This window comes from Neodiprion fabricii, chromosome 2 (genome assembly GCF_021155785.1).
Source record: "Neodiprion fabricii isolate iyNeoFabr1 chromosome 2, iyNeoFabr1.1, whole genome shotgun sequence".
Lineage (NCBI taxonomy): Eukaryota > Metazoa > Arthropoda > Insecta > Hymenoptera > Diprionidae > Neodiprion > Neodiprion fabricii.
The window spans coordinates 32,849,341-32,863,989 of NC_060240.1; the positions used below are offsets into that span (position 1 = coordinate 32,849,341).

At 37.7% G+C, this 14,649-nt stretch overlaps 4 protein-coding genes and 1 long non-coding RNA gene across 11 annotated transcripts; 2 read left to right on the top strand and 3 right to left on the bottom strand.

The window, feature by feature from the left end:
* The first annotated feature begins 252 nt into the window (after positions 1–252).
* LOC124176789 (DNA topoisomerase 1) lies at positions 253–8,380 on the top strand. 6 transcript variants are annotated; one of them, XM_046558483.1, is made up of 14 exons: positions 253–418; positions 727–772; positions 1,295–1,494; positions 1,580–2,000; positions 2,125–2,279; positions 2,444–2,641; positions 2,850–2,897; positions 3,585–3,758; positions 3,852–3,943; positions 4,617–5,130; positions 5,328–5,787; positions 5,934–6,384; positions 6,465–6,614; positions 6,703–8,380. In XM_046558483.1, the coding sequence occupies exons 1-14, from the start codon at positions 377–379 to the stop codon at positions 6,803–6,805; spliced, it is 3,054 nt and encodes a 1,017-aa protein (XP_046414439.1). In that variant the 5' UTR covers positions 253–376; the 3' UTR covers positions 6,806–8,380. The 6 variants fall into 6 exon arrangements, with proteins under 6 accessions (XP_046414439.1, XP_046414440.1, XP_046414441.1 ...); XM_046558484.1 differs by having other exon boundaries at positions 254–418; positions 2,125–2,270; XM_046558485.1 differs by lacking the exon at positions 2,850–2,897 and having other exon boundaries at positions 255–418.
* LOC124176806 lies at positions 2,999–4,496 on the bottom strand. The gene is made up of 2 exons (XR_006869470.1): positions 4,381–4,496; positions 2,999–4,129 (listed from the first exon to the last, which is right to left on the bottom strand). It is a non-coding gene; the product is annotated as an uncharacterized LOC124176806 (long non-coding RNA).
* A 61-nt stretch (positions 8,381–8,441) lies between the features above and the next one.
* LOC124176801 (ATP synthase subunit d, mitochondrial-like) lies at positions 8,442–9,922 on the bottom strand. Its single transcript, XM_046558505.1, has 3 exons — positions 9,682–9,922; positions 9,034–9,202; positions 8,442–8,893 (listed from the first exon to the last, which is right to left on the bottom strand). Exons 1-3 carry the CDS (start codon positions 9,798–9,800, stop codon positions 8,663–8,665), a joined length of 519 nt encoding a protein of 172 aa, XP_046414461.1. The 5' UTR covers positions 9,801–9,922; the 3' UTR covers positions 8,442–8,662.
* A 112-nt stretch (positions 9,923–10,034) lies between these two features.
* On the top strand, positions 10,035–12,743 carry LOC124176797 (tetratricopeptide repeat protein 19 homolog, mitochondrial). Of its 2 annotated transcripts, none has more exons than XM_046558499.1 (4): positions 10,035–10,615; positions 10,704–10,966; positions 11,071–11,378; positions 11,459–12,743. In XM_046558499.1, exons 2-4 carry the CDS (start codon positions 10,803–10,805, stop codon positions 11,656–11,658), a joined length of 672 nt encoding a protein of 223 aa, XP_046414455.1. In that variant the 5' UTR covers positions 10,035–10,615; positions 10,704–10,802; the 3' UTR covers positions 11,659–12,743. The 2 variants fall into 2 exon arrangements, with proteins under 2 accessions (XP_046414455.1, XP_046414453.1); XM_046558497.1 differs by having other exon boundaries at positions 10,035–10,568.
* LOC124176796 (protein catecholamines up) lies at positions 12,474–14,643 on the bottom strand. The gene is made up of 3 exons (XM_046558496.1): positions 13,480–14,643; positions 13,312–13,387; positions 12,474–13,184 (listed from the first exon to the last, which is right to left on the bottom strand). The coding sequence occupies exons 1-3, from the start codon at positions 14,458–14,460 to the stop codon at positions 13,009–13,011; spliced, it is 1,233 nt and encodes a 410-aa protein (XP_046414452.1). The 5' UTR covers positions 14,461–14,643; the 3' UTR covers positions 12,474–13,008.
* Between the last annotated feature and the right edge of the window lie 6 nt (positions 14,644–14,649).

Below are 14,649 nucleotides of genomic sequence, written 5' to 3' on the forward strand. Positions count from 1 at the left end.
CGAAAAAAGTTCCAACCGTTCCTAATAAAATCCACTCATTTGCCCGGAAGGCAGCGAGCAGAGTCCAGGTAGAGAAAAGACAACTCAAAGGGGAGAAACAGAAATAAAAGTAAGAAGAAGAAAAGGCGAAACGGCCCGTGTCCCGTGGCGAGTGGAGTTGAATCGAGGGCATTGGCACTCAGCCGAGTACTACCGAGGTTTGCCGAACTCATCCGGTGTGCTTCGAGAGGCGCATGCGCAGTTTTGCGTTTCGGGCACTTAGACGCTGCCAGGTTCATCCCGGCCGTTCGTCCGGTCTGTCTCCCAGAGCTCTTAGCGAGAGCATTGCGCGTAGTGTCGTCTGGTGTCGTTTATCTGTTGCGGTCGCACGTTACTAATGGATCTCGATCAGGCCACCTCCCAGCCAATATCCAACCCGGTAAGTGTCTACCATCCTCGTTTCCAATCTCTCGAACCGTCGTAGGTGCTCGGATTTTCCGATATATTGACCGTTGGGTCGGTTTTCTCTTGACAACCTCGACGAGAGACGCGAATTTTTCTAAGTCCCAAAATGGCGTCTGCGGCTAAGTCCCCACGTAGCACGATGTCACAAGATGTTGCGAGCAATCTACGGACCTTACGTTGCTATTTCGAACGTTCGTCGGCCCGCAGCTTGGCCTGTTCCGTACTGCAAACGTTCCTAAGCTCATGAAGTATTCTGATTATCTCATTCAGTTTCAATTGCAGGAGAAACGAGCCAAGGAGAACAGCAGTGCGGCCGGGAATCATGGAGGTAAGATTCCCGATCCTCTCACCCCTTTGCTACCCTCTACCTGGCTGCGATACCCCTTCCCCGCACTCCTGTTCCCTCAACTAGAATCTCATAGCCCACTCCATCATATGTCTACGCCGCGTTCGTTCGTCGCGTGCATCACCTCTGCTCGTCCGTAAATCTCCCGTACTTACGTGTAACGGATATCCCGGTTGCAGGAACTCCCCCTCCCTCCTTTTCTACATATGCGAAAACCTGTCGATAGTTTCGGCTATTATCGAAAAATACAGGATTCTTTGTTCCTTGGCTCTTTCTGTTTACCAGTATCCTTATTTCTCATAAGTATTTCACTTTAAATAAACTCTGCCCCATTGACATTGATGTCTTAATTATAATTTAAAGCTATTGTCAAGTTATGGTCATATCCTAAAACAATAGTATGCATCGCATATACCATATCTTGTTCCACTCTGGTTCCTACGATAAACCAATACCAGACTCTTATCAAAACATTGCTTCAGTGTGTTTTTTCTTCACTGTTAGATTCCCATTTAAATGGCATGTCCAATGGGTATGACCTGAAAAAAGAGCACAAATCTGAGCATAGGGACAAGGATAAAGAGCGCCCACAGAAATCCGAGCACAAAGATAAAGATAGAAGTAAGGACAAGGACAAAGAACGTAGTCACAAAAGCGAACATAGGGACAAGGATCGGCATAAGCACAGTTCGAGTTCCTCCAAGGTTGGTATTATTTTTTTTCCCTAGATTTTCACATACTTTGGTACCGCGTCATTGAAAATATTGATGTGTGACTTGAAAATTTCAGGATAAAGACAAGCATAGCAGCAGGGACAAAGACAAAATTAAGGAGTCAGAAAAAGAAAAGAAAAGTAGTTCTTCATCGAGCCGCGATAAAGATCATAAAAGTAGTTCAACTTCAAGCAAAGACAAGGACAGGGACCATCACAAATCAAGTTCCAGTTCTAAGGACAAGGAAAGTTCGCGAGAGAAGGAGAAGCACAAGTCAAGCTCAAGTTCTAGCTCTCGCGACAAGGATAAAACATCTTCAAAGGATAAGGACAAAGATAGAAAGCATTCTTCTGATAAAGACAAGGATAGGCATAGTTCGTCACATTCAACTACTGAAAAGGACAAGCATCGATCATCAGATAAAGAGAAACATCGCCACGATAAGGACAAGGATAAAGATAAAGACAAGGATCGTCGTCGCCAAGACAAAGAAAGATGTAAAGAGTTATGAAATTAGTAGTTTGTAATTTTAAGTTTTACATGTTGTTGAATCCTTTTTTGCATGGTCACACTTACCTTTTCTTTGCTCTTAGTTCTCACAAGTTGACAATAAATTTTCAGCTAAACACAGAGATGAGAAAAAAGATAAAAGCAAAGATGAGACAAAAGTTAAAGTGGAACCAAAAACTGAGCCTGAGTTGGTGCCTAAGATAGAACCAGTGGTGAACCAAGATTACCAGTATCAAGTTGACCCTGTCAAGCATCAGGTAAAAGAGGTAGCTGTTATTCAATGTTTTTGTAATAATTGGTGCTATTGATTTTTTTTATCTACGCGTAAAGTTTTTTTTTTATAAAACCAGAGTTTATCGATGGTTTATGACTCACACATTTTATTGAAAAAATTTTAAATAATTATGCATTTTCATCATTGTTCACGCAGACGTTTGATGATGATGATGATGTCGATGACGATAGCGGCGGGGAGCAGACTCTTTACATTAAAGAGGAGGATGACGGTGAGGAAGAGTGGAACAAAGATGCAACTATGGATTCCACAGATGCTAATGACACAAGACTTTCTGATCTCCACAACACTACTATTAAAACTGAGGAGGAGTCTGAAGAGGATGTGCCTCTGGTAAATATTTATATCATATGCTATCCAGTTTCAATTTTAATACATCGTTACAATTTCAGCACTTCGGTATTTAGACAATATAAATTTGTCAGTAATATCACTAAGTTTCAAACGTTTCAATCAACTTAATCAGGGTTATGTATTAATTAACACAAAGTGACAGTAGTTTGGCATCTTCCAAGATTTTCAATAGACTTGGTGTTTTCAGTGGAAAGATGGCCTTCACTCTGGCAACCGGAACAAACCATCCTTGGCGGTACGTCGTCAGGCATGGCACGTTGTTCGTTGTTGTACATTTCTGTGTGTTTTATTCTTGGTATTAAATATAGAGGATTTGATAGACGTGTTCTTTCCTCAATATTTCAATAACTAGATAACACTGAACTGATAATTCATTTTTTTTTTTTTTTTTGTTCGTCCAGTTTGATGCTGCTCCGTCTTGTCAATTATTATTTATTTTTTTGTTTGCCAATCTGCTTGACATCTGTTTGACTAAATTTTTTTTGCTTCGTGATAGGTTTATCGGGAATGTTTTGAATTTTCGATTCAAAGGCTGTTCAATCTAACCTAAATTCACGAACTGGATTTTTTAAATAATAGAAATTTAATTCAGAATCTTGATAATAGTATGGGAATTTCGTTTTCTAACCTAGAATTCCCTTTACAATATTCTCGCGAATTCTTCCCTATCCCAAAAACATTGGTTGCTGGCAGCAGTATATTGTAACATACTAATCTTATGTCATCTCAAGACAAAGATCTTGATCGGTTGGGCAATTCTTATTTTATCTAAATGTTACAAAAACTTGGCAAAAACATAGTGAGCAATAATCTATTTTCTCCGTTACATAGGAGTTACTGAATATTTTGTCTTAAGCTGTAGTTTGCTCCTAATTACGAGATATATATTACTTCCTATTAAGATTGACATCTCTTACAACAGAATGTTAGAACAAACAGCTCATCATCGATGGTAAAAAGGAAAATTGAATCTTCCGATGAGGAAGATATCCCTCTTTCATCTCGCAAGAAGGTAAAAAAAGAAACTGCAAAGTTGAAGAAGAAAAAGAGGAAACATATGGATGATGAAGACGAAGAAGAGAATGACTATAAACAGGTACCTGAGCATTCCTTTGCTTGCCCTACTTTTTGAAATCACAAATACAGCGTTTTTCACTCTTACCCCAAAAATTGTAACCAAATTTTTCAGACTAAAGTAAAAAAGAAGACCAGCAAAACTGTAAAATCAGAAACATCACCACGAAAAAAGAAAGAGGAGGAATCACAAGAAGTCTGGAAATGGTGAGTCAAATGTATTTACCAATGAGTATAAGATTAACGGGTAGTAGCGAATACTACTCTGGGTTCATTGATACTCTGGGCTAGTTCACTGAGACATCGGTTGGAAAGTAGGAAAAGGTTGTCTTAGTCTTCCCTTATCTTTCCATCTATAATCGACGTTTTGTGGCCTATGTGTAGTATACGAACCTAAATATAATGAGATTAGTTTATTATATGTTGCGTATAGTGACTGTATTCTGGTGTACTCTAGATCCTACTTCAAGCGCGCAAAAAAAAAAAAAAAAAAAACTGCTCCTAGTTAAAATCCAATATGGCCGTAGCCCGTGGAGCCTGTATGCTGCATTTGTATTGCCCTGTCTGTGAAGCATGAACAGATTGTTGCCGAATAACGGGAAATTTTGCTGCCCAAGATGGAATAAAATTTGTGTAATACTCACAAATACCATGTGCAATACACAGCATTCTCTCATGCTCAAACGATCTCCTGTCTGTGATGGCTTTAAAATCCAAATTGTGAGGTTATGTTACCCTCCCATTTCATATCACGTTGAATCGCGATCCCGAACAATTCATCAAACTTTGCTGGTTACGGTTCACTCGAAGAAATTTAGGTGATATGATAAATAATAATTTTTTTATTTCAATTGTTTTTCTTGTCCTTAAAACATTTTAGGTGGGAGGAAGAAAAAAAAAATGATAGGACAAAATGGAACTTCTTAGAACACAAGGGTCCTGTATTTGCTCCGGATTACGAACCATTGCCACAAGATGTGAAATTTTATTATAATGGTAAAGAGATGAAATTGAAACCAGAAACTGAGGAAGTGGCAACTTTCTATGCCCGAATGTTAGATCACGACTACACGACCAAGAAGATATTCAACACCAATTTCTTCACTGACTGGCGAGATGTGATGACTGAATCTGAGAGGTCGAAAATAATGGAACTGTCAAAGTGTAACTTCAAAGAAATGCATGCGTATTTCCTACAGAAAAGCGAAGAGCGGAAAGCAATGTCTAAGGAAGAGAAAAAGAAAATCAAGGAGCAAAATGAGGAGATTCAAAAAGAATATGGGTTTTGCACCATTGATGGTCACAAAGAAAAAATAGGCAATTTCAAGATAGAACCACCGGGTCTGTTCAGGGGCCGTGGTGAGCATCCTAAAATGGGAAAACTGAAAAAACGGGTATGGGTTTTGAACATTAATATCTTCTTGTTGTATTGTTTCAATAAAAGCCAAATTAGGTACCTCATCTTTGCAATCATTTGTTCCGCTTTACTGCAAACCTGTTTCCCAGTTTACGTAAAATCGAAAATTTCTTCACCCTTCTCCTATAGATATATCTGATCAACCAATTGACACCATAAGTTTTGGAATTTCAGGTGATTCCAGAAGACGTGTTGATTAACTGTTCCAAGGACTCCGTGATTCCAAAACCTCCACCCGGACACAAATGGCGAGAAGTCAGGCATGATCCAAATGTCACGTGGTTGGCATCATGGACAGAGAATGTTCAAGGCCAGGTGAAATACGTTATGTTGAATCCTTCGAGTAAGTTGAAAGGAGAGAAAGACTGGCAGAAGTACGAAATTGCCCGAAAACTAGCAAAATCAATTGATAAAATCCGGGCTGAATATCGCGAGGACTGGAAGAGCAAAGAAATGCGCATCAGGCAAAGAGCTGTTGCCTTGTACTTTATAGACAAGCTTGCTCTCAGGGCTGGAAATGAAAAGGACGAGGACCAGGCAGATACAGTAGGCTGCTGTTCTCTGCGAGTTGAACATATATCTCTACATGAGCATAAAGATGGCAAAGACTTTGTGGTAGTGTTTGATTTTCTAGGTAAGATATACTTTCCAATATGTATCTATCTATACATACCATATATAATATATGTGCATGTATTATATATGATACTCTGAACAATGGATCAGCTTATTTCACTCCATTGCTGTTGTTGAAATAACAACTTTTGATTTTTCATTTAGGAAAGGATTCAATCAGATATTACAATGAAGTACCTGTAGAGAAACGTGTTTTCAAAAATGTGCAACTTTTCATGGAAAATAAGTCACCTGGTGACGATCTTTTTGATCGTTTAAACACTACAGTTATGAACAAACACTTGAACGAACTAATGGAAGGCCTTACTGCTAAAGTGTTCAGAACTTACAACGCGTCTTGGACGCTACAGCAACAGCTTGAAAAATTGACAAATGCTGACGATACAGTGGCCGAAAAAATATTAGCATACAATAGGGCGAACAGGGCCGTGGCTATTTTGTGTAACCATCAACGGGCTGTCCCAAAAACCCATGCCAAGTCAATGGAAAACCTGAAGGCAAAGATTGTAGCCAAGAAGGAAGCTATAAGCGAAGCAGAGATGCAGGTCAAAGACGCCAAACGTGATGCCAAACATGGCTCTGTGAAGGAGAAAGTGTAAATATCTGTTCATTATTCTTTTAAGTTTTTTTTTTTCACCTTACGTAAATACTCAATAACATGTTTATGAATTGCAGAGTGTATGAGAAAAAGAAGAAAATGCTAGATCGACTTAGAGAACAGTTGGCCAGACTGGAAGTCCAAGCTACAGATCGAGAGGAAAATAAAGAAATCGCCCTAGGAACATCAAAGTTAAACTATTTGGACCCTCGGATTAGTGTTGCGTGGTTAGTTATTCTATACGTTTAAATTCCATTTCTCATATCGTATTATAACTGTTACATGGGGTGATAATGTAATATAATTTTTTTACAGGTGCAAGAAATACGATGTTCCAATTGAAAAAATCTACAATAAGACTCAGAGAGACAAGTTCAGGTGGGCTATAGACATGGCCGGCCCAGAATACATCTTTTAACCCCGGAATGAATGTTGATGTTTACCGTGTCCCTACCCTGTAGGGAAATCGAATTCTACCAACTCAACAGCATTACAGTTCTTAGTGAATTTTATTTTAGTAAAACGCGAGAATACATACTTTTTTACGTTCACAATCACAAACATCCATCTTGATACATTATGTGTTACGGTAACAAATCACATAGCTGGTGTGCTGAACTTCAATTTAGAGAATTTTTACATATGTAATGTAATTAGCACGCTAATTATACATTTTTAGTCGACACGGGTCCACAGCAATATATCCGCCGAACGTAACTAATGAAAAGCTATGAGTCGTTCGACTTCGTATTCTACTCATCATTGGGTTTAAAAATATCAATAGGTACTTACAGATATATACTCCATACCATCATGCATAGAATAATGGAAACACGCTACGGAATCTGAAAACATTCCACAGGGTTCGCTGCTGGTCATATTGGAGAAACCAGTGTCGACCCGTGTCTTCTACTCATTAGTTATTCAAAGTACATTCATAATAATTAACCGCTCCACCGATGAATTCCATTGGAGTGCTGCTGCTGCAAAACAATCGAGACTACGCAGGAACTTTTCAAACTTAGGTTTGATCCTTAGGTTTGGTCAAAACCTAATCTTAACCTTAACTAATTTAGACAAAATTTTATGTGAGTGTGCATTAGACGAATATATAGTGTAAATAAGAAGTGATCCGCATTAAGATTCTTTGTATTGTACTTGTATTATAACAATCAAGATACACTTGAAAACGTCTATTTCTTGACGTATGAACGTAGGTCAATTATCTTTCGTATCAGTGTTTTTCATCATATTGATGCCGTTGCTTTTTCATAATGCAGCTTCACTGATCCTCCTTTAAAATTTGATACCTACAATTTACATGAAGCTGCGTTCATTCGTTGATTACGGGGCTGGCCAAGTGCGGATATAAAATCGACGAATTATGGAGAAAATTAAAGACAACAATAACAAAAAATGTACTGAAAATTTTAAGCTGCGCGGGAGGTTTTGATTTCCGCACGGTTTGGCCATTGGACGATCAAACTGATACAATTTTATTCACCACCTTAGTTAGATTTATCTCAATCACGACTGCTATTTGAATGAGGTGTCGGAGCAAGTGGTCTCCCATATTTTTAGTTTAGTTGTATCTAAGCCCGTAGGAGTAAGATAAATAGTATAGGACGATTATGATAAAAATGTATCGACTTCAAGTCAATGGAATTGTCCGAAGCCTAAAATTTGAAGTTTGGGTGAGTGGCTTTCAGTTACGCGAGCTCCGTCAGCTCTATCGTGCGTGTTGTCGTTGGGCGGTGACGTACATACATTGAAATTTTTCACAAAATCTAGAATAGTAAACAGCAACAAAAATAAGTATAATATGATTAATGTAATAAAGGCTAGTATCTTCGTACTTGTCCGTCTGGCATGTTACTGACAATGAGAGTCAGACTCCCGTGAATCATCAGTATGCGTGTGTTCTGAGATATTGCTGTTTCTGTATATTACAGGAATTATAATAAAATTCACAATAGTGTACAGTGACAAAACATGTCTTCGGATTATGATTCCCCTCGAACTGATAGTAGCCAATGCCAAGTAAAATAATAAAATAATATTCTATTAATTTATTTCTTCGTTAATATTTGAACAATGATTCATTACATTATTAACACTGAAAAATTGACACGGTTCTATAGTGCACATGGTTCTCTATATTTGTTATATATTATCAATGGTAATCGATCATGTGGAGTGTTACAATTTCTCAGCGTGCAGTATAATACCCGCAGTTTAATTTTGGACTATACTGAAACCAAATGTTGCAATTGCTTCATTTTTCAGCAAGTTTTTTGAGTTCTTCTTCGGTGAACTCAGAATCTTCGTCATGTGGCCAGAAGGTTGGTTTGTCCAATGGTCTCAAAGCATCCTCGGGATAAAAATCGGCAAAGTCTTCCAAGGTCATCTCTTCGAAAGGAATAACGCTTCTAATCTTTGTTAATTCGGCTTCATAGTTTTGGATGCGCTGGTTTGATTCTTCGATAAATTTCTTTGTCTCAACTGCCTGAAAGAGAAGCAGTCCTTCATTATATCAGTACTGTAAATAGTTAAAAAAGCTTCAACTGAGGAGTGCTAAAATGTTTTATGATTTATTTGGTATTTTCTGTTAGTATCTTCATGTAACATTACGATGGTATATCTTACCACTTCCTTTTCTTGTGCCTCCACCGCTGAGGTGTATTTATCTTCAGGGTAAGGAATTTTCAAGCTTTCAAATTCCTTTTGAAATTTGTCCACCAATCCAGCCACAGCAACGTTTTTTTTGTAATAGGCCCAATCAAATTTTGGTAAGTTTTCAGGATTGGCTTGCATACTATAATGATGAATAACTATTGAGTCTTGAATGAAATGCAAATAGTAAGTTTGTAAGAGGTACCGAAAGGGAAAAAACCATTTGGTTCATATCCCCTCAGTTTCGTCAAAAGGACATATATTAAACATGTGACAATACATTTTTCAATGGAAAAACCAGCAAGGAATCTTATAACAAATATTAAGAATTTTAATTTTGTTACCACAAAACTAACAAGGAGCAACGTGGGGTCTACTAAATTTTCGCTAACGAAAAAAGTAGAAGCAAAGATTGTGACTTTCTGGCATGTGTGACGAGTGCATTTTAATAGGTATTCGAAATGGCAGAAGGTAATTTCAATTCAAGATTAATCCAGGTCGCTGCTAATATTGCAGGACTATTTAGATACATTTTTAGTTAGTGGCGCATTGTGAAAATTTGTTACATAATGATTAAAAATTTATCTGTGAAGATTGTGGAGCCGAAATGGGTTTACTAACCGACGAAGATACTGGTCGGACTTGGTCTTGAAAGCTAGGAAAGATGGCTTTTGCGGCTCCGGAACTCTTTCGGCCATCGCTGCCCAGTTTATCGTAGGCCCAGCAATTCGACGTGCCATTTTGCAAATTATAATTCAGAGCCTGCCGTAACACTTAGAGAACTTGAAAGAAACCAATATGGCTCCGGCCTGTGACTGGAACGAAACGACCAGGTCCAGTTCGATCAAAACTCGCACGACTGACTGTCGATGTGATGCTATCAGAGAGAAACCTATGCTATTACAATCGACCGTCGACACGGTCGCGATCGTCGCGATATAATTCGTATATTACATTTTATTTTTTCTTAACGATAATGGGGCTATTTGGCGGTAATATGTAATTTTACTTGTCCATTATTTATCGTATTTGGCTGTGAAAGTTTGCGTGATATTATCGCTAAGTAAAATAAAATGCAACAGCGGCATTATTTAGACATTTTGAAATAGACTACAAACTATTTTGCAAATCTTTATGATGAAAAATAACACGTCTGACGTCCTCTTTCGCAATCTCAATTGATTGTTCATTTCAGTTCTGAAATGACAGCAGAAAAATTATTATTTAGCGCGTTAAAATTATGTGGAAGGAGAATTGTTTACAATTTAGGTTCAAATGGACCGGTGTCGTCGTGGATTCGTTGTGCGGGACATAGAAATTTCAGAAGGTGGATTCCGAAGCTTGGAACGATTCGACAGCACCATAACCGCCACAACTCAAACAACGGTTTAAAATTTGTCATCGGAGGAAATGCCATGTTTTTCGGATTATTTGGTTCGGATGAGTCGGACGATGAAAAAGTGCCGGATTTCATTATGACTATGAAACGATCTATATTAATGATACAGGTGAAATGTGATATCAGTCGAACGTAGCAGACGATTTTATATTTCAGGTTACGTCATGTTATTTTGCCAGTAATCGTGATCGAAATTCATTATGATCGCTGCGCTCTTGGCACATCTTAATTTAATTCATTTCAGAAAGGAGAATTTAAAAAAGCGGAGCAGTTGTTGCACGTAGCCCTTCGCCAAGCTCAGGCACTTCAGAATCACCAGGCAGTCACATACATCTATGACTTGATGGCAAATTTGGCTTTTGACCTTGGAGAGTACAAAAAAGCAGAGGCCCTCTTTGTCTCTGTAATGCAGAGGCTGATATCAAATGGCACGCCAGAAAATGATATAAAGGTTCTACACATGAGTCTAAAAATGGCTAAGATATTTGAACATCAAGGGGATACCGGGTCAGCATGCCACTGTGATTGAACATACTTACCATTGTGAAGTGTCAGCGCAATCATTCGGAAATAATTATAATAATTTACTGTGCTTCTTCTTTCCTTTACAGAAAGGCAGAGCATGGATATACTTTTTGCCTAAAGCATCTCCAAGATAAGGTAGACAAGGGGGACGAAGATGAGGATGTTATTGTTCTTTGGGCTATGACCATGGATTGGTACGCCAGACTCCTTTTGTCTCAGTCTAAGCATGACAAGGCATTTGAATACTTTCTCAAAGCTTATGAAGTTTCACTGAAAATTAATGGAGAGAAGCACGAGCAAACCGCTGTCCTATTGAATGATCTCGGCACAATAAGTTTCATGAAAGGAGATAACGATGGAGCGATCGATTACTTAACTAAAGCTACAGAAATTGGTGACTAACAGATTTTAATTAACGTTATGTTTTATGCTGAGCATTTGCACTCGTACTAATTTACCAATTTTACCAAACAGGAAAGGAATTACCAGAGATGGAAGAGCTTGGTTCAATTCATGTCAATCTGGGAAATGTTTTCATGAAAAAAGGTCTTTACGATGCAGCTAAAAAATCATGTCAGGAAGGCTGGAGATTATCAAAATCTCGAAAAAATAAAGAGTCTTTGGTAGAAGCAAATGATTGCCTGGATGAGATTAACAAACTACTTTCTTCTTAGATTCACATATGTAGCAAGAGTTTTATTAATATTTGTTATCTTGGTGAGTTGACTCTTTGTATTATTTTTTTGTGGCCTCATATTGAACATAATTGTACAGTCCGAGATTATTCAAAAATATGTGTCAAGTTTTTCAACATAGGTTCTAGTAATGAGTATTCTTTGGAACAGCACTATCAATTTTGTTTCAACTCTTTTATTTTAATAACTTTCGGTGCTTAAGTAATTCAGCTTCTACAACGGTTGAGTACTGTAGAAGCTACAAAGTCGATACGAGTTTAAAGTTTATAATGTCAATGCAATAATGTATTTTTAGGATAAACAAACCGTTTTGTCACTACTTCAGGATTGTTTGAAATTCAGTAAACCATAATCAAGCAACTAGACACTCTGATATTTTGAAAATATAACTACGTATTGAAAAGTCATTTAGAAACTACAAAATAGTGATTTTTTTAAATTTTTCGTTATGTTAACATTACTAAATTCATCCTCGTAAGTTAATTGAATAATTATTAACATTTGGCACCTGATATATTTTTGGTCAGGTGTTTTGTTTTGACCTCAATGACACTCAATAACAGATAATATCAAATGCGCAATTATATGCACTAAAAATGCCACATTACAAGCAAATCATAAAATCTCAAACACGTTTTACTTAGTTTGTGTAAAATATGACTGAGTATTCCTACTTCTAAGTGATTAGTCTGAAATAAGTGTTTGAAAGGTACTTTACTGCAAAAGCATATTTCCAATTTAACGTGCGAATACTGAAACAATGATAGGTTTCATATAATTATTCAACATTAGTATATATTGTAGTTCAACTTTAATGTCGTGTGATGTATGCGTGAATATCCTCAAGTTAATAATGACTATAATAATTATTACAGCAACTGGATTGCACAGGAATTTGTTTTCACATCATAGCTAAATTACGTCTGAATCTACTTATAGTTATATAAAAATAAATTATACACGGTTGAAATCCGCGAGCTTTGCAACTACTCACATCTCTTGATACCGAACAAATCTCAACAATTTTACTCACATAATCTTCAAGAATTGTTCCCGATGTATAGCCGTATATAAAAAAATGTGTAAAGTATGAAAAATATCAACAAAGAAAAATAATCTTTCTAGTAATGAAACTACAAAAAATCTTATGTAGCTAAATTATCTAAAAGTACATGCTGCTAGTCGAAAAATCATGGTCACTAATTACATTACTCCGTTTACAATTATTAGCAGCTCAAAATGATATCGTGAAAAAAATATTTTCTACAATTTGCAAGAAAATTTTTCACAGATACATGTACTGCACATGGTCACTGTATCAATCACTATTCATTCGTACTTTGCTATTTGCACCATTATAAAAACACCGAATAACAAGGCAATAATCTCCTTAATCGACTGCCAAAATTTGGTGTCAGATAAAAGTTCAGGAATTACAGACACAGTTGCAATGTATATGAAGCCACCAGCGGTGAACGGTAATATCCATGAAGTGGCGAAATCACCTGTAATCGCAGAATATCAAAACGTCAGTGGCAGACACTTATAAAAATAACAGCTAATCTATCAATCTTAATGAGTTACAAACAAGAATCAGAGCTATGATAAATGTATAAAATTTTTCATTCTTACCCATTCCTTCAGCTAATAAGGACACGCATGTTCCTGTAACAGCTCCCAGCGCAGTGCTTAGCTGGAGCCAAATTGCCTGAAAAATGAACATTGAAATGATTGGAAGATACTTAACAAAATTTCGGGCTTGTATTCAGAACCAATGTGAATGATAAATACAAAGATCACCTTTTTTCTGCTAACTCCACTTTGAATGAGAATGGCAAAGTCTCCAATCTCATGAGGCACCTCATGAAACAGAATAGTTACTGTAGTGGTGATTCCGATTTTGTTACCAGCTAAGTAGCTCGCACCGATAGCGAGTCCGTCTGTAAAATTGTGTGTAAAATCAGCAGCCAAATTCAGATACCCAGCAATCTTGATGTCCTCGATGAGTTCAGTTTTCTTTACCAACGATTGGTTGTCATTGCCATCAGACTTGTCTTTGTCGGAAGCCTTAGTCTGCTTCTTTTCTTTGACAGGAACGGTATGACTATGAGAATGTGAATGATTTCCCTTGACTAAACGCACTCCTTTTTCTATCATAAGGAACGTTATTATTCCCAGTAAAACTGATAAGCCAACAGTCATATCATGCCCATGTTCATGTCCGTGTTCTCCTGGTGGTACATGGCTATGAGCGTGAGAATCGTCATGTGCATGAGAGTGGGGTTCAAGAGCATGTGGAATCAAATGTAAAAATGCATCACCCAGTAAACTCCCAGAGGCGAAGCTCAGGACCATTTTCAGCCAAGGTTCTTTCTCTTTACTGTTGTCCAATGGAACCAGAAACAGAATTAAGAACGGTGCAGCAGAGATCAGAAGGGTTGAACCGACAGCATTTATCCAGAGAGACGCCAAGTCTCGACCCTTAGGAGGGTCGGAGGTTCGAGAGTCTGCGGAAGCGTGGGCGTGATGTTTTTCATGGTCGTGCTGGTGGTGATGATGATGATGAGGCTCGTGGTGATGATTGAGATCAGCGGATTCGTGAAACTTTTGGTTTGCCGTTTGGCTGTATTTGAAGCTTGGAGGTTCATCGTGTGAATGTCCGTGGCCCCCGCAGAGAGCCGGGAATCCGAAGAAAATTATCAGTATTAAAAGTGCTAGAGCAACTCGCGAAGTAAAGGCACGACTCAGGAACCTTTGTTCCGGTATCACTCGACCCGTCATCTTCGCAAGGCTGTCAGGTTATGAACAATTTTTGTTAATCGGTCATGGAGTATGAATCTATTTTTAACGTAAATAAATGTATGTGTATACACTATATTTTGACTTGAAACTTTAGTCAATGCTAATTTGATACTGTGAAAAATAACGATATGTGTTTATCAGTATTTTAGGCTAGATTCCAGCGCATGT